We start from the raw sequence: 23375 nt of genomic DNA on the forward strand, positions 1-23375 counted from the left end.
GAAAGAACAAACTTGCATTTGGCCACCGGACATCTCAAAGCGCTTTACGGTCAATTAAGTACTCTTTGAAGTGTAGTCACTGTAATGTAGGAAACGCGGCAGCCAATTTGCTCGCAGCAAGCTCCCACAAACAGCAATGTGATAATGACCAGATAATCTGTCTTAGTGATGTTGATTGAGGGATAAATATTGGCCAGGACACCGGAGTTAACTTCCCTGCTCCTCTTCGAATAGTGCCATGGGATCTTTTGCGTCCTCTTGAGAGATCAGACGGGGCCTCGGTTTAATGTCTCTTCCAAAAGACAGCAGCTCCAACAGTGCAGCACTCCTTCAGCACTGCACTGGAGTGTCAACCTAGCTTCTTGTGCTCAAGACCCTGGAGTGGGACTTGAACCCACAACCTTCTGACTCGGAGGCGAGGGTGCTACCCACTGAGCCACGGCTGATACTATATAGATGCCTCAGTACTAATGTGGTGGTTTTACACATTTTCAGAACACAGCAAAATCTGTGCTGGCGATAGTGGGCTGCTTGGGTCACGCGAGCCCACAGTGCACTGAAATGACAGCCCAATTTTGTGGGGTTTAGCAACATTTGAATAATTCGTATTGGTTCCCAACGTAGTTTTGTGCGACAGCTAACCTAATGGGAGGGTGGGGGTTGTTCAAAATCTGACCAGCAGCTCAAAAAATGGAAATGCACACACATAAAGGTAAGTGGCTGCATACAGGGGCAAATATTGTATCAGCCATATGGAACTTCAAAATGGAGAGCCATTTGAACCCCTGAAGGATTTCCTATGCTGGCCACTTTGGCTACTGCAGCTGAAATAGAACCTGAAAGCAAAATAAGTGTTAGAGTGCAAAAATCAGATTTAAATAGCAACATAATATAATTTAAAAAATTAAAATGTGATGCTTCCCTTTAAGAAGCCATCCACATGTTGCTGCACCTGTTCCCAGTGGGTGGTGGCATTGCGGCAAGGAGATAGTGAGAAAGCTGCAAGGTTTAGCAAGGAAACTTACTTCAATGAAATTTGAAGCCTTAAGGAGGATTGTGCTGGCTGTTGGTGCAACCTGTAAAATTCCAGCCTTTTTCTCCGCTGAAAAATGTGGTCCACCGCTAGGTTCCCTGTAATTTATTTTGGCCCTGTGCGGCCCCTTTAAGGGGCTGTGCGGGCCAATCAAAGTACCGCGGTCTTTACATTGAAATGCCGACATGCCCGCTGTGCGGGTTCCCTGGAGCAGTGCGCCACCACGCACCTTACAGGGAACACTGGTCCACTGTGAATTGGGCACGCGAGCCTGTGCAATTGATTTTGCCACCTGCATTCGCTAGTAATCAAGCTTCGTGCTCCCAGTGGGACCATCAGATGATGTGTTAAACATACGAGCAATGACTGACAGGAAAAAAGACCCTCTGGCCCATCCAGTCTGTCTCACACAGTTGCGATTCCTAGTGCAATCACAAGATCAGCTGGAAGGGGCGAGAAACCAGATTGGAAAAACAGCCTCATGCCAATTTGGGGAAACCAAATTCTGGGAAATTCCTCTCCTTCCCCTCCTTAGGCATTCGAAACTAATCCAGGAGATCTCTGTGGCCCCGATAATGCTATGCAGTACCTAGCTCTTGCATGAGGTGATCTCCGCCCCCCCCCAGCCAGAAACTGGTCCAGCTCTCTCTCGCGAAGGAATTCAGCGAATCAGCGTGCACCCCACGAGACGGCAGCCCGTTCCAGACCAGAAGTCCACTGTTCTCTTTTAGGGATGTGAACAAAGCAGCTGCACGAAGATAATCTGATATTAAATAAACATTTTCTTTGCCAGTCTTTTGTCTGCTAGCAGAATCTATCGTTAACAGGTTTAAGATATTTGGACTCCCGAGACTTCATGCTTTCATATGTGCAAATTGCAGGGTTTTCAAAAACACCCCGTTAACATTCAACGTGAGCTTTTCAAAAAAAAGAAAGACTTACACTTCTTTAGCACCTTTTACGACCACTGGATGCCTCAAAGCGCTTTATAGCCAATTAAGTACTTTTGGAGTGTAGTCACTGTTGTAATGTGGGAAACGCGGCAGCTAATCACACGGACTGCAGCGGTTCAAGAAGGCGGCTCACCGCCACCTTCTCGAGGGCAGCTAGGGGTGGGCAATAAATGCTGGCATTGCCAGCGACGCCCTGATCCCATAAAGATGAATTAAAAAAAAAATTGCACACAGCAAGCTCCCAAAAACAGCAATGTGATAATGACCAGGTAAACTGTTTTTGTTATGTTGATTGAGGGATAAATATTGGCCAGGGCACCGGGGATAACTCCCCTGCTCTTCTTCAAAATAGTGCCATGGGATCTTTTACATCCACCTGAGAGAGCAGACGGGGCCTCAGTTTAATGTCTCATCTGAAAGACGGCACCTCTGACAGTGTAGCACTCCCTCAGTACAGCACTGGAGTGTCAGCCTAGATTTATGTGCTCAAGTCCCTGGAGTGGGACTTGAATCCACAACCTTCTGACTCAGAGGTGAGTGTGCTGCCCACTGAGCCACAACTGACACTATAATTAAATAGAAATTGTACAGAAATTTGTCTCAATTTATTTACCAGTATTAGAATATATCTGTACACATGTTCTTGGAAAATTATTAGAAGCATTGATTCAAATCCTTCACTTTTTCTCTGTTATGGGGTAGAGGGGAAGAAAGAGTGCTGTGATACATTGAGATGTTTTGCAGTTAGTGTGGGTGCATATTCGGTTGCCTTAGCTGCATTTGATTTTAAAAATACATGATTCATCCACCATTCACAGGGTTTGAAATATGGAGAGAGCTGATTTTGGTCCATTTGTTTGTTTTGAGGAACAGCAGTAAGGTAATACTGAGATCATATACTCCAAGAAGGTTATGTCAATATGAACTGAGGTGATAATAGTTTCCTGTTTGAAAGTTTGTTTAGCTAGATAGTCATCTCTTGTAAATTATTTTTATCTTTTTAAGGGCCTTGCAGACTTCCCAAGGTTAATTTTTTCAGAGTGCTAATAGCTTTGAGTATGATAAAAATAGGAATAATCAATTCGTGATAACTGTTTCTGTTTCAATTATCCTCGCTACCAGGCCTGTTAGTAACAGTTCAATTTTGTTTACATATGAAGCTGGAATGAAACTGCTACAGTGCACTCTGGCCCAAGGAAGAAACATGTGAGCAGGACTTTTTAAAATCTTCATTGCAACAGCTTCACTGTTTGATGCTCAATTCTAGGCCTGAAGATCCATGTACACTTTTAAAGGGGAGGACTTCTGTCGACCGCTTTGCCAGTCCAGTAACGTGTCCCAAGTTAGGCCATGTGCATATGCACGGGTGGACAGCATTCATTGGGGCTTAACATTTCTGGGGCCTTTGAGGTCCACAACTGAACCCATCTCAGCTGGCACAAGATCTGTGGGTCCGGACAGGGTGAACTGGGCAGAATTTGCCAGGCTAGCCCAGGAATGGCCCCCAAACTGCTGCTGTGATTCCACAGAACTTTACAGCAGAAACGGGCCATTCGACCCAACAGGTCCATGCTGGTGTTTATGCTTCACACGAGCCCCCTTGCACCTTACTTCATCTCAGCCTATCAACATACCCTTCTATTCTTTTCTCCCTCATGTACTTATTTAGCTTCCCCTTAAATGCATCTATGCTATTAGCCTCAACCACTCCATGTGGTAGCGATGTTCTGGTGCGATGGAAGATGTGCCTCCTTTCTTGGACTGGGATTTTTGGTGTTTCTGGGCTCCCCTCCAAATTGTGCTCTCCCTGCTGTGATAGTGACGCAACGTATTTTCTCTCTCTTAAGCCCCTTGGAACTTCAGGTCCACTAGGTTTAGAGATAGGGTTGCTGACTTATGTATAAAATCTTTCTAATGAAATGCATTCCACTTTATTTTTTAAAATTCATTATTGAGAACATTATTGATTATAACCACTGAGAACATGAGTAATAATCACTTACATTTGTATTAAATCCAGTTTAAAATGGCTGAAATACGGTGTCCCATGTTGTGAGCTCCTAATTTAGCAGATCTGTTAATGGAGTACTGGTAGGAGTGACGTTTTCAGTTAAGTGTCATGCTATTGCACTCCAGTTTTGGTCTATGGGCCAATGGAGGTACCTTGAGCCAATAATTTAGTTGTTTTTTTTATGCTGTGTAGCAGGGGAGGTTGGGATAATACTCCTTCCAAGTATTCACTGACTCAGATCAGAAGCCGTCAATAATTTATTGAGGGCGAGCCGAGTGGGAGATGGCAAGGAAGGCAGCCAGATTCTATACCCACTGCTGCTGGGTGATGTTTAACTGCTGGCTGTGAACATTGTCACTCGGGCATTATATGGTGAGGAGGTAGGGGTTGGGAGAAGAGGGACTGATGGCAGGTGAGAATTTCCATTGCAAAATAGGTAGAAAGTGGCAGAGAGGGGCAGCCAATCTGTGGTTTCCTTGTGTACCTCCTGATTATTTGGTAACCAGCAGTAGCAGGGAGGTGTTGACTTTCCCCTCTTGCTTTGGAAAAGGTTGCATGCTGTCTGTCACCTGAAAGAGACCAGCGAAATGAAACGTGAAATGTTTAAAAAAAAAAAGACTTGTATTTCTGTAGCACCTTTCACAACCTCAGGACGTCCCAAAGCGCTTTACAGCCAATGAAGTACTTTTTGAAGTGCAGTCACACGTACGACGACGACTGTTGTAACGTAGGAAACACGGCAGCCAATTTGAGCACAGCAAGCTCCCACAAACAGCAATGTGATAACGACCAGATAATCTGTTTTAGTGATGGTCGTTGAGGGATAAATATTGGCCAGGACACTGGGGAGAACTTCCCTGCTTTACTACGAAATAGTGCTGACATGAATCAGTCATTCATGAAAGAAAGACTTATGAAATAATACTGGCGCTGTCCAGGGAGAGTATAAATACTCTGGCACGGGCCCAGCTTGCGCAGGACATTCTTAACAGGAACTAGTGAAGGACACAACTAGACCTCCATGTTGTAAAACAGTTGATTAAAGCTTTGTTTAACGCTTAGACCAAGTGCCTAGTAGTTTTCTTACGTCAAGTGCCATGGGATCTTTTACATCCACCTGAGAGAGCAGAGGGGGCCTCGGTTTAACGTCTCATCTCAAAGACAGCACCTCTGACAGTGCAACACTCCCTCGGCACTGCACTGGAGTGTCAGCCTAGATTTTTGTTAGATCCAATTTAAGCTTGAAAAATATTTATTAATACAGGTAGACTATCCTTTATCCGAAAACCTTGGGACCAGCTGAGTTTTGGTTTTTGGAATTTTTCGGATTTCAGAAGGTATTGGGAAATTTGTCGGGGGTCGGGGTTGGCGGGGGGTCGGTGGGGGGTGGGGGTCGGCGGTCGGGGGGGGGAGAAAAGAATATCGGACGGGCCGCTGCAGCTATCGGACGGGCCGATGTATTGTCGGGTTCACTCTCCCGGTACCTCCTTCACACTGCCCGGCTCGGCCTGCAATCTCCTACCCAGGAGGGAACTCTGTGACCCTCTGCCCTGCTCAGTGTAAGTCGTGCGCCACTCTGGTCATGTTGTGCGCACAACTTACGCTGAACGAAAAAACTTTTGGTTTTTAGAGGTTTTCGGTTTTCGGAAGTTTGGATAAAGGATAGTCTACCTGTAGTTTTGAAAGTATAAATAATGCAGAAACACAACTGATCAAATGTATTTAGTCATGTATTTTTTGCGTTTTATTATCTGATGTCACAAGGACAGCTGATGCCTGCTGTTCAAAGTAAACTGAAGGGCTTGCCAGAAATATTTGAGATGTAGAACATAAAGGCTACAGTTGCTCTGCAGTACAAACCTTTGGCGTGCTGTCAGTTTTTGCACTCGGCTGGGAAGAAAGATATTGGCCCAGAAATTGGTGTTGGGGGCTTCCCGCGGGTGCAAGCCCCCGACCTACACTTACATAGCGCGCCGACAGTTGAAGCCTGGCCCTGCGTGGATTTCCTGTCAGTGGCCCGGTTCAGCTCCCGGCGCGCTGTGCTTGCGTGATCCAGCGGCGTAGTTAGTTCGATGACCCGGCTGGTATCACGTGAGCACTGGGCAACCAATCGGAGGTTGCAAAAGTTCATTCATGAGTTTGATAGTAAGAACTGTCAAACTCATGAAAACTCCAGGCGCCCAAAACAGTACTTAAACTTCAAATAAAAGTTTTTAAAAATCCCACTAATTAAATGAACTATTAATAACTGTAAAAAACTATTTTAAACAATTATTCAAATTTCTGAAAAAATTTTTTTTTTAAGAAATCGGGTCTAAAAATACACTTACCTTACTGTAAAGTCTTTAAAAATAATAAACCTGTGGAAAAAAAATTCTAACTTTAATTATTAGACCACTTACCTTTGAAAACTAAGTTCTTACGTCTGCTTTTTTCATTCGTAAAAGTTGAGGCCTTCACGCACGGACAAACCTTTAAAAAAAAAGAAGAAGGAATTTCAGCGCGCACGTGCAGACTCCTGCGCGCACGCGTTCAACCTCTGAACCCCTTGGTTCAGAGGAAAGGAAATGCCGGTTTTCCGCGCATGCTGAAAACCGGCAATTCCATCGGGCCCACGCGTGAGTACCCCGTCTGTACTCACGCGTTGGGACCCGAATTACTGGGCCATTAGCAACAAACGAGTGAAGAATGGCTGATGTACTTTTGTTTTCAGAGAAGAGAAACCCTGTGCACACGCAAGGTTGTTAATGTACTGTTACCTGCTGCTTAAATCGACAGATGGCACCAATTAAATGCGAGATTTAATTGGTTAGGGTTAGGGCGATTGTGTGGAGATTGCAGCTGTGAGGTGAATTCGGTACAACCCTTTTTAAATTAAAAATACAAATGCAGCCAGTAGTACCAAGTGAAAAATCATTTGAGAAGGGTGGGAAGAAGCTGGTGTGGAACGTAAACACCAGCGTGGACCTGTTGGGCCGAATGGCTTGTTTCTGTGCTGGAAATACTTTGTAATAATTTGTAATTGAAGTGTCAGTGTGACTCAGTGGGAGCCTCTATGAATCATGGGTTCAAGCCTCATGTCACGGTTCATTCTTCAGCGCAGCACTGAGTCAGTCATGCCAACCCTACCGTCTCATAAATCATGAGACAAACTCTTAAAAATCAGGAGTTTGGTATAGAAATCATGAGTTGCCATTTTTTCCAAACGCAAACCAATATAGATTGACAGTTTGTTTATGAACCTCATCAGCGGCTTTATTTAATCTCTTAATTAAATAATTTATTAGAATTATTTTAAATTATAATTAAATCTTTATTTAATCTTTATTTAAGCTCTTTACAAAAATGATATATTACTGTATCTGAAAATGCTTTTCAAAAAACTTTTGGAAAAACCTACCCTTTATCACCACCAATTCACCTGGTGCCCAATTCAACCACCTGCCGCTGCCAACCAAAGGGAAGTTTTAGGGGGAGAAAAATATCAAAAACCACCTTCCTGTGGAGACAGGAGGTGCGACCAGTGTCTGCAGCTTGCCCCAAGTATGCACGTAGCCCGAATACCGATTTCTATCGATCCTCGGGTCTAGCGCTTCTGAAGCTCCCTTCCCATGGTATAAAAAAAAATTCAGGGACCACCCACTGCACCCCCCCCCCCCCCCCCCTCGCAACACGATGTATTTTTTCTGTATAAAAATTAGTTATAAAATTAAGCCTTTATATTCATCATTATTTTTATTTTCCTTAATGTGAAACTTGCTGGCGCTGAGCAACAATTCTCGATTCCAATGCTGGAGACACTCAGTGGGTCAGGCTGGAGAGAGAGAAACAGAGTTAACGTTTCGAGTCGATGAGCTTTCATCAGAACTGGTCATCGACCTGAAATGTTAACTCTGTTTCTCTCTCCCTCTCTCTCTCTCTCTCTCTCCCCACCTGCTGAGTGTTTTCCAACATTTTCTGTTTTTAACTTCACATTTCCAGCATCCGCTGTATTTTGTTTGCTTGTATATACCTTGCTTGTATGTGGGATTGTAAAAGCACAATAATCCCTCCACTCCCCCTCCCCAAGAAAGGTTACACATGGGAAAATTTCCAGATAGAAATCAAGAAAGCAACATCTGGATTGTGGAAGGGTGATAAAGTTAGAAAATGATGAGACTAAGAGACGTGTGAATCTCATGCATTAGGAGTTAGTTTAAATATGTGGCTTACTGTGGAAGCCACTGCTGATTAAACACCGCTTCACGTACTGAGAAGGGCTACAATTCGCCTCACTCCTTGATGATAAACCCGACACCCACCATTGCCCCGAATCCTTCTAACCTTTCAGTTCCTGCAGCGAGCGTGGCCCAGTCGCTTGCAGTTCAAAGCGCCAGATACCGACCGGGCACCTAGGATCACGGCGTCCTCCTGTCTCAAACTTCAGCGTAACGCCGAATCATTTCGCTTAAGCCCTGCCGAGGCCCCCCCACCTCACTTGCCTTACCTGCTCCTTCAAGGGCCGCTGTCTGGCTCCGGCGGCGCTAATATGCCACCACACGGTGCGTACAGGCCGAGAAAGCTGGCAAACATCAGCGGCGCTGCTGCGTTTACCAATACGTATGCGCGGCCGGGTCGAGGAGACGGCGGCTGAAAGAAGGGGCGGGGGGGTGGAAAATCAGGTGAACAGTTGGCTTTTACCAGCAGTGGCGCCAGAGGTGGAGGAGAAATTGCTATTTGGATGGTGAAGGTGGCAGTGTGCAGGTATAAAGACAGTGCATTTTTGGTTGTTTTTGGTGGACCTCTGAAATCGGAAAAGAAGTCATGACTTTTCTGAGTTGAATTGTGAGATCGCGAGTTTGGGGTGTATTTTAATTAAAAATCGCTTGTCTTGCGATTAAATCACGAGAGTTGGCAACTCTGTTGAATGTTGGAGGTGAGATGTTAAACTGACGCCTCTGTCTGTTCGGGTGGATGTAAAAGAGTATCTACTATACTATTAAAAACATTAACCATAAGTCCTTTTCTGTCCCTTTGATTTGCTCACTTAATCCACCACATTGCCTTGTGGCTAACTCATGGAAATCACATGATCCGTGCCTTATTTTTCTTGCAGCAATTTGACTGGTTCATGGAAACCACGTGGTCCAAGCTAGTAGTGATCTGTTTAGTTTATAGGAACCATATACCCTGCCTTCCCCCTATCATAGACCTTCCCTTTTGATCTTTCCTCCCTGCCCCCCTTTCTCTGCCTCTGTACTTGCTTAAAACAGGTTACATCTTTAACATTTTCTATTTCTGATGAAAGGTCATTGATCTGAAACGTTAACTCTCTTTCTCTCTCTCCACAGATGCTGCCTGACCTGACTATTTTTGGTGTTTTCTGTTTTTAATTTCAGATTACCAGCATCCACAGTATTTTGCTTTTGTAGAAGGATCTGCTGATAGGGTTAGATGAAGTAGGGTAGAAGGAGGCTCGTGTGGGACACACACCAGTTGGGCCGAATGGCCTGTTACTGTGCTGTACATTCTACATAAAGCCACCTCTGGCCCTCGGTCAGTGAGGACACACAGGCAGAACACTTTGCAACAGTGGCCCTAGTCTACTCTGCTACAGAATACTGCTCTACCTCATGGTCCTGCAGCCGCCACACAGAAGATCGTGGATGTGCAGCTAATCGCCGCCATGAGGATGGTGTCTGGGACGCTCCAGTCTACTCCATCTGAGTGGCCTCCATTGCTGTCCCACATTGCCCCGCCTGCCATTTGCCGCGAAAGCCCTTAAAATTGCGCCGGCCATTCTGGGAAACAGCAGCCATTATTCACGCAGCTGTTATCGACCCACTATCCAGATGGAGGGAATCGTGGGACGCACGCAACAAAAAGAACCAACACCTCATCACTGAGCCAACAGCAGAGGGTCCCTGGCTTCGACCTCCCTCGAAGACCATGGACGGTGCTCAACCCAATCCACACAGGGCGTGGACGATGTGGGCACCTGCTCCACAAGTGGAAGATGAGGGACGACCCGAAGTGCGACTGTGGCCAGGAGTCCCAGACCATGGAACACATCGCATCAACCTGCTCACTGAGATCTGTTGCGGGAGGCACCTCATTTCTCCGCTCAGCATCTCAGGAGGCCATCGAATGGACAGCCAAACTAGACATCCCATAATAAGCTTTTCCCGTCATATGAAACAATAAGTGAGGTTGCAGCAAACTGGGTTTGGGAAGAATTGAGGCCCAAGAGCAGCTGTTGCAACAAAATCCATTTGCTGAGCTCTATCCTTGGCATGGTATATGGTTCTGATCAACTAAACAGATCACTATTTGTAATGGGAGCTTGGATCACATGGTATCCATGAACCAGTCAAATTGCTGGTAGACAAATAAGGCATGGATCACGTGATTTCCATGGATTAATGAGCCAACCACAAGGCAATGTGGTGGATTAAGTGAGCAAATCAGAGGGACAGAAAGGATTTATGGTTAATGTTATTAATCGTATAGTACATGTACAGTTAAGTGAGACTTTGAAACATTGACCACACACTGAAAGGTAAACTGTGCTCAAAGTTAGTAATCCAGATATGTGTGCAACATTTTCACCGAGTGATGTGACTGTGTAACAAAGAGAAAAAGACGAGGAGAAATTAAAACATTTCTTATTTCTCCTTTCCTCTATTTAAAAAAAATATTTTTCTTTCCCCACCTCTTCCACCCAAGGCACTTATGTGCCACACATTGTCTTGAAGCTAAGAGGATAGGCAGGTGACCTCCTCCCAGTCCTGTACCATTATTGTCAGACAAACAATTTTATTCTCCTTTCTCCTTGTACAACAGCGCCTCACCACTTGCTAACATCTGTTTGGTTGCAATTGAGACCAAGGAACTGCGGTGTAGGAAGTCATGGTTTGAAAGCTATATTTTTAAACCACTTTATGAAGGGATTATTTTTAAGTGGTTAAATGAAAATGATACCTCATGCACTTTATTTCAGAGGTGAATTGAGAACCTTGTAGAGGCAATGCCTACCATAGTTATGAAAAAAAAATCTTGTGGTTTGCCTAAGGCTAAGAGCAAAGTGAATATTGTACAAAAAAAAGGCTTGGCTTAGCGAATAAATATTCTCAACCTTATGATACATGTATCGTTGAGTACTGTCCCTGCTTCCGTGCCGATTGAGGTAGCTGATCTCATTGCTACGTGAATGTTGGGTGCAGAAAAATCGGACTCGGCCACTGTTCAGGCTTATACATTAAAGGTGCACTTAAACTGAAGCTGCCAGTCTGGGCAGTTTAATTGCAGTTTGGGTTTTTAGGCCAGGCAAAACCCTGTCTGCATTGCTTGGCTGCTGTAACCACAACTATCCTAATGAGGTTTGAGCTCTGCTCCTGCCTGGATATATGTGTGCACAGAGCTCTCATCTGATGGTTAGAAATTTAAATGTTCAGAGACCGCTGGGAGGAAAAGGCGAGGGGGAGACAATTCTTGCTATCCAAACATGTAAACTGAGAAAAGTGCCCGGGAAGTCCAAACCCTTGAGTAATTTCTGAGAGAGGTTTGACCCGGCACTGGATTTACTCTTCATTTAATGTAGACCCGACTCTTCCAATACGCTCCGGGCCGGCGTCCCATCCTCCACCTTCCATAAACTTGAGGTCATCCAAAACTCTGCTGCTTGTATCCGATCCCGCACATGGTCCAGCTGCTGTTATGCTTAGGGTTGTCGGCTCTGGTTGGGTGTATTCCTGGAGGGTTCATCGCATGATCGCCTGCCTTGAACCACCCCGCCCCCACACTCCCGCCATTGGTTCATTCTCCAGACGCACGGCCTTCCCACGGCAATTGGAAAGGGAACAGACCCATGTTCCCTCTAATTTTTTAGTGGGGCGGCACGGCCCATTCATAATTACGCACACGTGCGGTTTTTCCATTTAGAAGCCAGTGAGCCGGCTGCGCGACACCTCCAGAGCGCTGCGCGGCCACGCAGCTAAAAGGGAACATTGGAACACATCCTTTGTTGCCCAATTGTATTAATCTTAACTGTTAGAGAAACAACTTTTTGGTCCCCATCTCGAATATTTTTCAAACTAATAAATTGAAATATTCAAAGAAAATTTAAAAAAAAGAAAAAAACAACATTTTGTTTAATGCCCTTATGATTTTTCTCCTGGTTTGCTTGCAGTTGTGTCCTGGGGATTAATCTTCAATTCCTGGAGATTCCTGGACAATTCTAGAGGATTGGCACCCCTAGTTGTGCTGCAGGTGCCAGTGTGTCTGTATACCTTCAGGAGGGACAGGAAAGAATGGGGAGAAGTTTGCAAGAGTGGGAGGAAGGCACACTCTTGGACTGACATAGCTCCATTTACAGATGTGGATCAGTTTTCAATGTGAATAATCTTACTCTGAAGTTTTATCCATAACAGATTATCTGTACTATTAATTATGCAATACTGGCTTTATTTATAGTCAGGAAATGTATATGTTTAATTATATCTATAGGTTTTCACAACCACTTTCATTTTACTTATGGTCTTTTTCATATTTTAACAGTGAAGTTTTTCTCTTTTTTTGTAGCTGGTTCTATTTATAACTACGGTTCTTTTTTCCCCCCCCCCCCCCCAAGTATTTGAGCAAACTGCCTTTCCTCAAGTTAAATGTGTGCTTATGTTGTGTTGCTGTCATTGTGTTCTCAGGTTCCATTAGTCAACAACAAGATGCTTCCACGAACAAAAGCGAGGATCTGAGCAGCGTCCAAGAGATGTCCACTAAACGCCTAGTCGTGGGTCCAATGGAGCTTCGGCTGGATAGTAGCTCTGTTCACAGAATACTAAAGATGGCGGCATGTGGACTGGAACATGAGTATGAACCGTACAGCAAGCCTAACTCAGGTTAAAACAAAATTTGTAATGTCACCGAAAAGTAACTACTGGAGATTTTTCAATTGAAAGATTTTTAACAATAGGTTTAAACGCTACGGTTGTATCTGCTGATGTTTGTTATGAGTGTAGTTTATTTCACAGTATAGAATCATAGAATAGATTCATAGAAAGTTACAGCACGGAAGGAGGCCATTTCGGCCCATCGTGTCTGCGCCGGCCAACAAAGAGTTATCCAGCCTAATCCCACTTCCCAGCTCTTGGTCCGTAGCCCTGCAGGTTAGAGCATCCCAAGTGCACATCCAAGTACTTTTTAAATGTGGTTAGGGTTCCTGCAGTGAGATCCAGACCCCCACAACTCTCTGGGTGAAGAAATTTCCCCTCAAATCCCCTCTAAACCTTCCCCCAATTACTTTAAGTCTGTGCCCCCTGGTTTTTGACCCCTCTGCTAAGGGAAATCGGTCCCTTCTATCCACTTTATCTGTGCCCCTCATAATTTTATACACTCCAATAAGGTCTCCCCTCAGCCTCCTCTGTTGCAAGGAAAACAGACCCAGCCTATCCAGTCTTTCCTCATAGCTAAGATTTCTCTACTCCCGGCAACATCCTTGTAAATCTCTTCTGTACCCTCTCTAGCGCAATCACATCTTTCCTGTAACAGAACTGCACGCAGTACTCTAGCTGAGGCCTAACTAGTGTTTTATACAGTTGAAGCATAATCCCCCTGCTCTTGTATTCTATGCCACGGTTAATAAAGGCAAGCATTCCGTATGCCTTCTTAACCACCTTATCTACTTGGCCTGCTACCTTCAGGGATCTGTGGACATGCACTCCAAGGTCCCTTTGTTCCTCTACACTACTCAGTGTCCTACCATTTAATGTGTATTCCCTTTCCTTGTTAGCCCTCCCCAAATGCATTACCTCACACTTCTCCGGATTGAATTCCATTTGCCACTGTTCTGCCGACCTGACCAATTTATTGATATTTTCCTGCAGTATAATGAATTATAAACCTGAAAGGTTTGTTTAATTTACATAATTTAATCTTTACTTTCAGAATTCAGGCAAAATCCTATGGGCTAGAAATTCAGCTCCTTTGCGCCTGCTGTTAGTGCCTCCGGGCGGGCCGCTAATGGGCGCTAAAAGGCTTATCACCTGGGGGAGGACGAAAAAATAGCCTCCTGAGAAATTCGGCAGGGCGTTGCTGAGGCGCTGCCCAATAGTGCTGCGCCCCCGCCAGTAGTGCCCCGAGCCCCTTACTGCCCCGCGGCAGAAATTCAACTGTGCCCCGCGAGACTGCTACGGGAGGTGTCGGCGCCAGCCTCGCAGGTCGCGAACTGGGCTGACCTCCGCTCACGGGGCGATTATTTGAAGGGGAGGTGCGGCCGCGACCCGCACCGCCATTATCTTTTTTTGGCCGACCTCCAGGTCGGCCCTCCGTGGTGGGCCATGGCCCGGGTCTGGCTGCCATCACGCAGTCCTGGTGGCCTAGTGTGGGCCATCGGAGGCCCCGCAGAGTGTGCAGTGGCCCCTTAACTGAAGGGGAGGGGTGTTGAAATGCGGCAGCGCTCCCCCGAGCCCCACCGATCGCGCCCCGACATCGTCTCGGTTACCGCATCACCAGGAAGTAGAGCGCTCGAGATTGCGTTCCACTTGTGTGTGGGGCAGTTAGCCGAATTTAGCGGCCAGGGTGGTACTTCCATGCTGGGCATTAAATGTCCGGCCTTAACTTGGTTATAATAATAATAATCATAATCAACTTTTATTGTCATTGTTAGTGCACAAGTGCAGTACAACGAAATGTAGGCTTGCGGCTCCCGAGAGTTTACATTTAGATTAAGACATTTAAACATTCAACATACATTTGGCTTGTAATACATTAACATAACCATAATAAAGTGCATTGGCAGATGTGCAGGCTTTAGAGTTTATTTGTGGAGTTCAGTAGGATGACAGCCCTGGGAAAGAAGCTGTTCCTAAATCTGGTCGTACGGGTGCGAATGCATCTGTAGCGTCTCCCAGATGGCAGGAGGGCGAACAGACTGTGGCTGGGGTGGGTAGGGTCTTTGATGATGGTCAGTGACCTCCGTAAACAGCGTTTCTGGTAGATGTTCTCTATGGTCGGTAGCCGGGTGCCGGTAATGCGTTGGGCAGTTTTGACTACCCGCTGCAGGGCTTTCCGGTCATAGGAGCTTCAGCTGCCATACCATACTGTGATACAGTTTGTCAGGATGCTCTCTATTGTGCAGCGGTAAAAGTTAGAGAGGATCAGGGGTGACAGGTTACATCCCTTCAGCCTCCTTAGGAAATATAGGCGCTGCTGGGCCTTCTTCACCAGAGACGAGGTATTGAGGGACCAGGAGAGGTCTTCCGTGATGTGGACTCCGAGGAACTTAAAGCTGTCCACCCTTTCCACCACAGCCCCATTGATGTGGATGGGGGTGTGACTTCCGCCTTTAGACTTCCTGAAGTCCACAATGATTTCTTTGGTTTTCTTGATGTTAAGGGCCAGGTTGTTATCGGCGCACCACTTCACGAGATGCTGGACCTCCTCCCTGTAGGCTGACTCATCGTTGTTGGTGATCTGGCCTACTACCGTGGTATCATCCGCAAACTTGATGATGGTGTTGGAACCATGAACAGCCACGCAGTCGTGGGTGAAGAGGGAGTAGAGGAGGGGGCTCAGCACACATCCTTGTGGGGCCCCCGTGTTCAGGGTCAGTGGGGGGGAGGTGTGGTTACCTAATTTGACAGACTGGGGTCTGTTTGTTAGGAAGTCCAGGGTCCAGTTGCAGAGGGAAGTGTTCAGGCCAAATGGGGCGTAACCGAATTTCGTGCCCCAAATTTTTAATGTAGCAGTCGATCTCCTTTTTACAGTTAGCTGCGCAGAGGGGAGTCAAGACCAAGTGCAGCTTAAAGTCAAGCAGGTTTGGAGGGTGGGATTGAAGGTGGGCGACGGGCAAGGAGGCAGCTGGGAGGTGCAAAACTGGCACGGGAGGAGCGCGGGGATGGGGGTAGAGAGCTGCTGAGTGTGTCGGGGAAAAGGGGAGGAGAGGAAGGGAGGGGACAGAAGGAGGAGGGAAGAGAATGGAGAGACTGGGAGGAGGAGGATGGGGCAAGTGGCTCCCATTAGTTATGATGCTCAGTGGGGGAGGGGGAGAAGATGACATGTTGAGGTGAGGAGGCTGGGTTCTGGTTACTGAAGTGCTGCTTAGTGCAGGGAGGCATTTTCAGCTGGGGGTGTGGGCTCTGATCAATGAAGTGATTGGTATGGAGGTGCGGATGTGGTGCTGTGGATCTATGCTCTGGTGAGGTGTGTGGTGAGATGGTTGCTTGACCAAGGGGTTGGGTTCTGAACAACTTGAGACTTAGTGGGTGTTGGCTCCAAACACCTGGGTGCTGCTTAGCGTGAGAGAGGGCACTTTACTAGCTCCGATTCTGTTCCATTGGGTTTTCCAACATTTAATACTTGGTCCAGCGAGAAGTTCAGCCATTGGCTGTTGCATTTTATGTGTCTACATTCTTACACTTCTGTTGGCTTCTTCCGACCTGTTTTTCGAATCCTGTTCGTCAAGACCCATTAAATTTGCAGTTTTTTTTTTATTGGCTTGTTCTTCCTAGAGCAGAGAAGGTTAAGAGGAGATTGAATAGAGATGTTTAAAATTGTGAAGAGTTTTGATCGAGTAAAGAAGGAGAAACTGTCATCACTGGCAGGAGGGTCAGTAAGCAGAGGACACCGATTTAAGATAATTGGTAAAAGAACCAGAGGGGAAATGAGGAGACATTTTTTTATGCACCAAGTTGTTATGAACTGGAATGCACTGCCTGAAAGGGTGGTGGAAGCAGATTCAATAGTAACTTTCAAAAGGGAATTGGATATATACTTGAAAAGAAAATATTTTGCAGGGCTATGGGGCAAGAGCAAAGGGAGTGGGTCATATTTGATTGCCCTTTTAAAGAGCCGGCATAGATGGGCCAAAAGGCCGCCTTCTGTGCTGTATGAATCCGATTTGTAACATGGGCTTTTTAAATTTTGGTCCCCATATTACAAAAAGGATATAAGGCACTGGAGAAGTTGCAGAAATGATTTACTAGGATGATGCCAGAACTGAGAAGTTATAATTATCGGAAAAGATTGAACAGGCTGGGTCTCTTTTCTCTAGAACAGAGAAGGGCAGAGGAGTGACCTGATCGAGGTCTTTAAAATTATGAAGTGGTTCGATAGGGTAGACATAGAGAAGATGTTTCCATTTGTGGGGTGTCCAAAACTAGGGATCATGAATAAAAGGTAGTTACGAATAAATCAAAAAGAGAATTCAAAAGAAACTTCTTTACCCAGAGAGTGGTGAGAATGTGGAACTCGCGACCACAGGGAGTGGGTGAAGCTAATAGTATAGAGGCATTTAAGGGGCGGCTGGACAAGCATATGAGGGAGAAGGGAATAGAGGTCTATGCTGATCGAGTTAGATGAGGAAAGACTGGAGGAGGCTTGAGTGGAGCATCAATACCAGCATGGACTGTTTGGGACGAACGGCCTGATCCGGTGCCGTATATCCTATGAATAGAAGGTTATGCTGAAAGGGTTAGACGTAGTTGGTGTGAGAGGAGGCTCTTGTGGAGCATAAACACCAGCATAGACCCGTTGGGCTGCATGGCCTGTTTCTGTGCTGTAAATTCAATTTAAATGAAAGTATGATCTTTCTCAAAATCATGTCCGTTGCATTTTCACGTTCCGGTTTCTGTCGTCGTTCAGCAGCGAGCCCACCTTGACAGACCCGCACTCACTTTTGCAGATTTCCTTCTGTTCCGAGATGAAAGCTCTCCGTTTCAAACTGCAGAGTTTGTTTTACAGCACTGTCTGGTTTGCTGGTTCCTGGAAGGTCACAATCGCAAATTTCTTTGTAGAAAGGCGTACCTGAGTATTATTAAAGCTTATGTTTGGGTGTGTCATGTAATGTTGGATGCTGATCAATTATAGTCCCATTAGTCGTGTCATGTTCCAATCACCGCGCCACCTTACTTATGCAGCACCTTACTGTTTTTAATATATAATTGATTGAATAATCATCCTGTCAGTATTGTGTTTGCTTTCCAAAAAGCCTCCAATTATTCTAATAATAGCGATGATGTTTATGCTAATATTGTCCCTTTGAAACCTTTCAGAAACTGTGGATGAGAACAGAACATTGCCAAGCCAAGAAGAGGTGGCTGCTTTAGAGGAGTATATTCCAACAAGATTAACATGTATAACTGTTTTAAAAACCACAATTACAATTACTCTGGCTGAGTTCAACCTACTAGACAATTTACTTCCTATAATTTTAGGTCAAAAGGTAATGAGCCTCTACTAAAAAAAAAATCTTATAAATGTATGTAAGAAAGGAAGTGGTTTTTTTTAGGGCATAATATTTCTTCAAATAGTTTGACAAATTGGAGAACAGTATCAATTATTCTTTAACAGTTTTTAACTCTGCTTTTTGCCATGTTGTGGTTTAAAATAAAAATACATGTAAATTTGAAACATCGGATGCACAAAGACCTGTGTTCAGGTCACAGCCTTCTGTGGTCAAGAGGGCTGATTATTTCACTGCTCTGCTGGTGCCTGGGAGGCACTCAGCCAGTGCTTAAAGTGGAATTTGATCATGAAGGGATAGTCTGTCTTTCCACCTGGCAAATGCTTTGAAACTTCTGTGGTGTGATGCTCTTGCTGCCTGCCTCATCTCGAATGAGAGTCCCGAGCTTCTCTCACTGCCTTCCTTCCTCCAGCATTTAATTAAAAAAAAAAACTGAAATGTTAGTTTATAAAATTGAGAGGCCTAGATAGAGTAGCTAGGAAGGACCTATTTCTCGTAACAGAGAGGTCAATAACCAGGGGGCGTAGATTTAAAGTAATTGGTAGAAAGATTAGAGGGGAGTTGAGAACCTTTTTCACCCAGAGGGTGTTGGGGTCTGGGGCTCGCTGCCTGAAAGGATGGTAGAGGCAGAAATGCTCATTGCATTTGAAAAGTACTTGGATGTTCACTTGAATTGCTGTAACCGACACAGCTACGGACCAAGAGCTGGAAAGTGAGATTAGGCTGGATAGCTCTTTTTCAGCCAGCACAGACACGATGGGCCGAATGTCTTCCATCTGTGCCGTAAATTTCTATGAAGTTATAATGTTGAACTCGGGACTGGTTGAAGTCTTCATCATACCAATGTTTGAATTCCCTATCAACTGGTAGAAGACTGACAAAATAGATCAGCAGGAAAGGGAAGAGTCAACTACACTAGGAAGGGTGGGAGCAGGGAAAACAGAAGCAATCAGAAAAAGTAAGTAATAAGATATAAATGTATGGGGCAGTGAAAAGCAATTATGATAGAGGAAGATGTGGATTTAATAGCACTAACAGAAACTTGCCAGCAAACTGGGCCAGAGTGGAACATAACTTTGGCCCATAATAATTTTAGGAGGGACTCAATAGGTAAGAAAGGAGGAGAAGTGACAATATTGGTGAAGGAGGGAATACATACTGTAACTTTCTTATATTTATGACCCCTAGTTTTGGGCTTACTCATAAGTGCCCTACTGCTGCCCTGGCAGATGATCAGCTTACTCAACAATAGAGTAGGGACTGAATCTGGGTCCTTCATGATCTGTATACATTGGTACCACACAGCACAGTATGTGCACCCACAAAGTATGATCTGTGATGAATGAATTTTTCTTTCCTATGTAAAATAATGATACGAAGATTAACCTTTTTAAAAAGAAAATCAAAAATCTTGTTCTTCCAGAATTCCGTGCCTTACTTAAATGCACCACATTTTCATCCATTGCGGCCCCTACCTGCCTTGAGAATACAGGTGGACAGGCTTAGTTTGGAACATTCAGTGCCAATGTATGCTGGACAACTTGTACCTGCTGTCAGCAGCCTTAACCAGCCATCTGATAATCTGCTGCATCACTGCTATGCACACTGTTATGTTAAGGTAAGGTATTCTTTATCAGCTTTTTCAATGCATTCAATTTGAAGTTGCTCACTTTTATGATGAAGAAAATCTAAACATCAGATTTTCTTAGAGATATGCGATAAGCATTGCAAATCACGAGTGAAAGTTATCGTGTTTTAGCTCTATGCTATTGTACAGCATATGGGTAAAAATAAAGGCTTTTCCTGAAATGTAACCTCTGTTTAATGTTGAAGTACAAGAGTATCAATGATAACTTAAAATGTACCAAAAATATTTTGATATCCTATTCAGTATACTTTATTGTATTTAGTTTGTTGATTCTAAAGGGGGTGCATAAACAGAGAGACCTGGGGGTATATGTGCACAAATCTTTGAAGGTGGCAGGGCAGGTTGAGGAAGCGGTTAAAAAAAGCATACAGGATCCTGGGCTTTCAAAATCCAGCAAGTTAGGATGAACCTTTCGGCCTTAACTGGAGTATTGTGTCGAATTCTGGGCACTGCACTTTAGGAAGGATGTGAAGGCTTTAGAGAGCGTGCAGGGAACAAAAAAAGTGGTTATGATCTGGAATGCACTGCCTGAAAGGGTGGTGGAGGCAGATTCAATAGTGGCTTTCAAGAGGGAATTGGATAAGTACCTGAAGGGTGAAGAAAATGCAGGGCTACGGGGTAATGGAACTAGCTGAATTGCCCTTTCAAGAGAGTCAGCACGGGTCTTGAAATCCTGTAATGATTCTATGATTCTTGCTCCACAGTGGTTGGACATTTTAAGCACTGAGCAAACAAGATCTCCTGGATCTTATTCAACTTCACTCTTAGCTAATTCAACAGTATTGATGGAGTAAATAGGTCTGTCTTTTTTCCATGTGGACTACTGATTAATAAGTAGTATTTTTGATACCAATGTACTTTTCCTCTGTTTTATCCAGACCCCTTTAATTGTCCTACTTCAAGCTTTCCTTTTCTACTTGATTCCAGGACCTATTTTTGGTTACAAATGCCATTTTTTGTGTGTGAATATTTGTTATGGATGTGCTGTGGTGTGTAATGAAGGGAACTCATTCTGATTCCAGATTCCACACCACTTTGAATCAGATTTTTTTGTTCATATTTGCCTGTGTCTACTTTATCTTGGAGTCCTGCTGGTGGTCTTGTTGCCTGTTACTCGGGAAAAGAGTAGAAAGTGTAGTAATCACTTTCTACAAAAGCAAGGAAGTAATGCTGAGCCTTTATAAATTACTGGTTAGGCCCCAGCAGGAGTATTGTGTCCAATTCTGGGCATCACACTTTAGGAAGGATGTCAAGGGCCTCGAGAGGGTGCGGAGGAGATTTACCAGAATCTTCAGTTATTTGGAGAAACTAGAGAAGCTGGCATTGTTCTCCTCCGAGCAGAGAAGGTTAAGGAGAGATTTAATAGAGATGTTCAAAATCATGAAGGATTTTGATAGAGTAAATAAGGTGAAACTGTTTCCAGTGCAGAAGGGTCGGTAACCAGAGGACACCGCTTTAAGGTAATTGGCAAAAGAACCAGAAACGAGATGAGGAGAATTTATTTTACGCAGCGAGTTATAATCTGGAATGCGCTGCTTGAAACTGTGATGGAAGCAGATTCAATAATAGCTTTCAAAAGGGGAATTGGATAGATACGTGAAAGGGGAAATAGTTGCGGCACTATTAGGGCTAATTGGATAGCTCTTTCAAAGAGCTGGCACAGACACGATGGGCAGAATGGCCTCCTGTGTGCTGTATCATTCTATGATTTTCTGAAATTGGCAGTTGTGACTTATATAAGAATCACACCACTGAGCCTTTCTAGACAATGCCCTCTTTTGACATTCATATTATTGGCATGTTTTTCAACTTCAATAATTCTGTGGGGATTCTGATGCCAGACTTTTTCATTGTACACGTGCAAGCAATTGCATTTTTGAGTTACAGCCTAATGAGAATTGTGACCAAATTTCAGGAAATGTTTGAAAGTGGGTCTTGTATGTTTGCTTTCCAGCTTTTCTTTCTGCTTCACAGAGGCGGTAGAAGTAATAACAGAGTAACAATGAAGACCACACTTAGTATTGCCGCCTTTCTGGTCAAAGTGTTTAGGTTAAAACAAAATACTTAATTTTTTCTAGAATAAATGAAGGTTCTATTTTTAATCTTTGAGCTGTCGGGCTTCTCAGTTACGCAGATTTAGTTTAAAATCTTGTTTATCTGAAACTATTGCATTATTTTTTTTTAAAACATTTTTGCTGGATACTCCTTTAAATACATAGTCATGAAAAGTGAGCAGTTTCGCTACTGCTGTTTTGTAAGGAGAGGGAAGCACTCCCTGCTCATTGAGACATGTGCATCTTTTAGTTGGGTGTGAGGCAATGGTTCAGATTAGAAGTGGTTTCATTGGTTCGTGCTTTAAATCTTTTTGGCTTATTTGATTGCTGGTAACATATTTGACAGAACCAGCTGAGAAGACTTATTCAGCTTGACTCTTCTGAGGGAGCTGAATTAACAACAGCACAAAGCCCTTTCAGTGACTCTTTAATTGTGTGCGGAAGTTGAGGCATTAGCACTGTTGTGAAAGCACTCCCAAACTTCTCTCCCTGATGGTCAGCGCGCACATTAGAAGCAAAAATATTCACAGAATCTACTGAAATAGTCAAAAGACTGAACTGTTGGTGATCATTTTTAAGTTTTAAAGTATAAAAAGAATGTTGTCGGTGAGATTTCCTTTTGCTCCTCAATCTGCATCCTTTGCACATCATAGGAACTTGACCGGTCTTGTTTGGTTCTGGTGAAACCATATTCTGAGAAACTGGTGCTCCTTTTGGATTCTAATAGTGTGTGACTTCTACTTCCACAGCATTCATTCAGCTTTGGAGAATGCTGTGCAGAGAATTTTCAGTATAGAGTGTTCTCTCTTCTCTTTACCTCCCCGCCCATCTACGATTTCCGGAAGAAGAATTCGGTATCATCCTGTCCAGTTTCTGTTCTGAGCGTGTCCAGAAAAATTTGCATCTTGGTGGACTGCTGGGTCCGACAGGTGACCTGCACGCCCTCGGAGCTGCTTTATAGAAACCAGTTCTGTTCTGACCTGGAGGTAATCTCCACTGTCCTAAAATTCCAAAACAGCCCTATAATTCTTAATCAACCCTAAAACAAGTTCAGCGAATGGCCAGGAGGAATTGTGGTGTGTGAAGGATACTATGGCCGAGATTTTGCTCACATAGGAACAGGAGTAGGCCATTCAGCCCCTCGAGCCTGCTCCGCCATTCAATGAGATCATGGCTGATCTGCGACCGAACTCCATATACCCGCCTTTGGCCCATATCTCTTAATACCTTTGGTTAACAGAAAGCTATCAAATCTCCGATTTAAAATTAACAGTTGATCTAGCATCAATTGCCGTTTGCGGAAGAAAATTCCAAACTTCTACCGCCCTTTGTGTGTGTGTGTAGAAGTGTTTCCTAATTTCACTCCTGAAAGGTCTGGCTCAAATTTTTAGACTCTGCCCCCAGTCCTCGAATCCTCAACCAGTGGAAATAGTTTATCTCTATCTGCCCTATCTGTTCCCT

General features: G+C 44.4%; 1 protein-coding gene across 4 annotated transcripts in view; it reads left to right on the forward strand.

The window, feature by feature from the left end:
- Positions 1-23375, forward strand: part of vps13b (vacuolar protein sorting 13 homolog B) — a 1087794-nt gene that overhangs the window by 189681 nt on the left and 874738 nt on the right. For all 4 annotated transcript variants that reach the window (XM_085992288.1, XM_085992290.1, XM_085992289.1 and 1 more), the window contains exons 13-15: positions 12676-12870; positions 18022-18191; positions 19636-19830. In XM_085992288.1, the coding sequence (XP_085848414.1) occupies positions 12676-12870; positions 18022-18191; positions 19636-19830 (560 nt within the window). The remainder of the gene's footprint in view (positions 1-12675; positions 12871-18021; positions 18192-19635; positions 19831-23375) is intronic.

The sequence above is a fragment of the Somniosus microcephalus genome, chromosome 7 (assembly GCF_052327205.1).
Source record: "Somniosus microcephalus isolate GS21.2 chromosome 7, FLI_Smic_1.0, whole genome shotgun sequence".
Classification (NCBI taxonomy): Eukaryota; Metazoa; Chordata; class Chondrichthyes; order Squaliformes; family Somniosidae; genus Somniosus; species Somniosus microcephalus.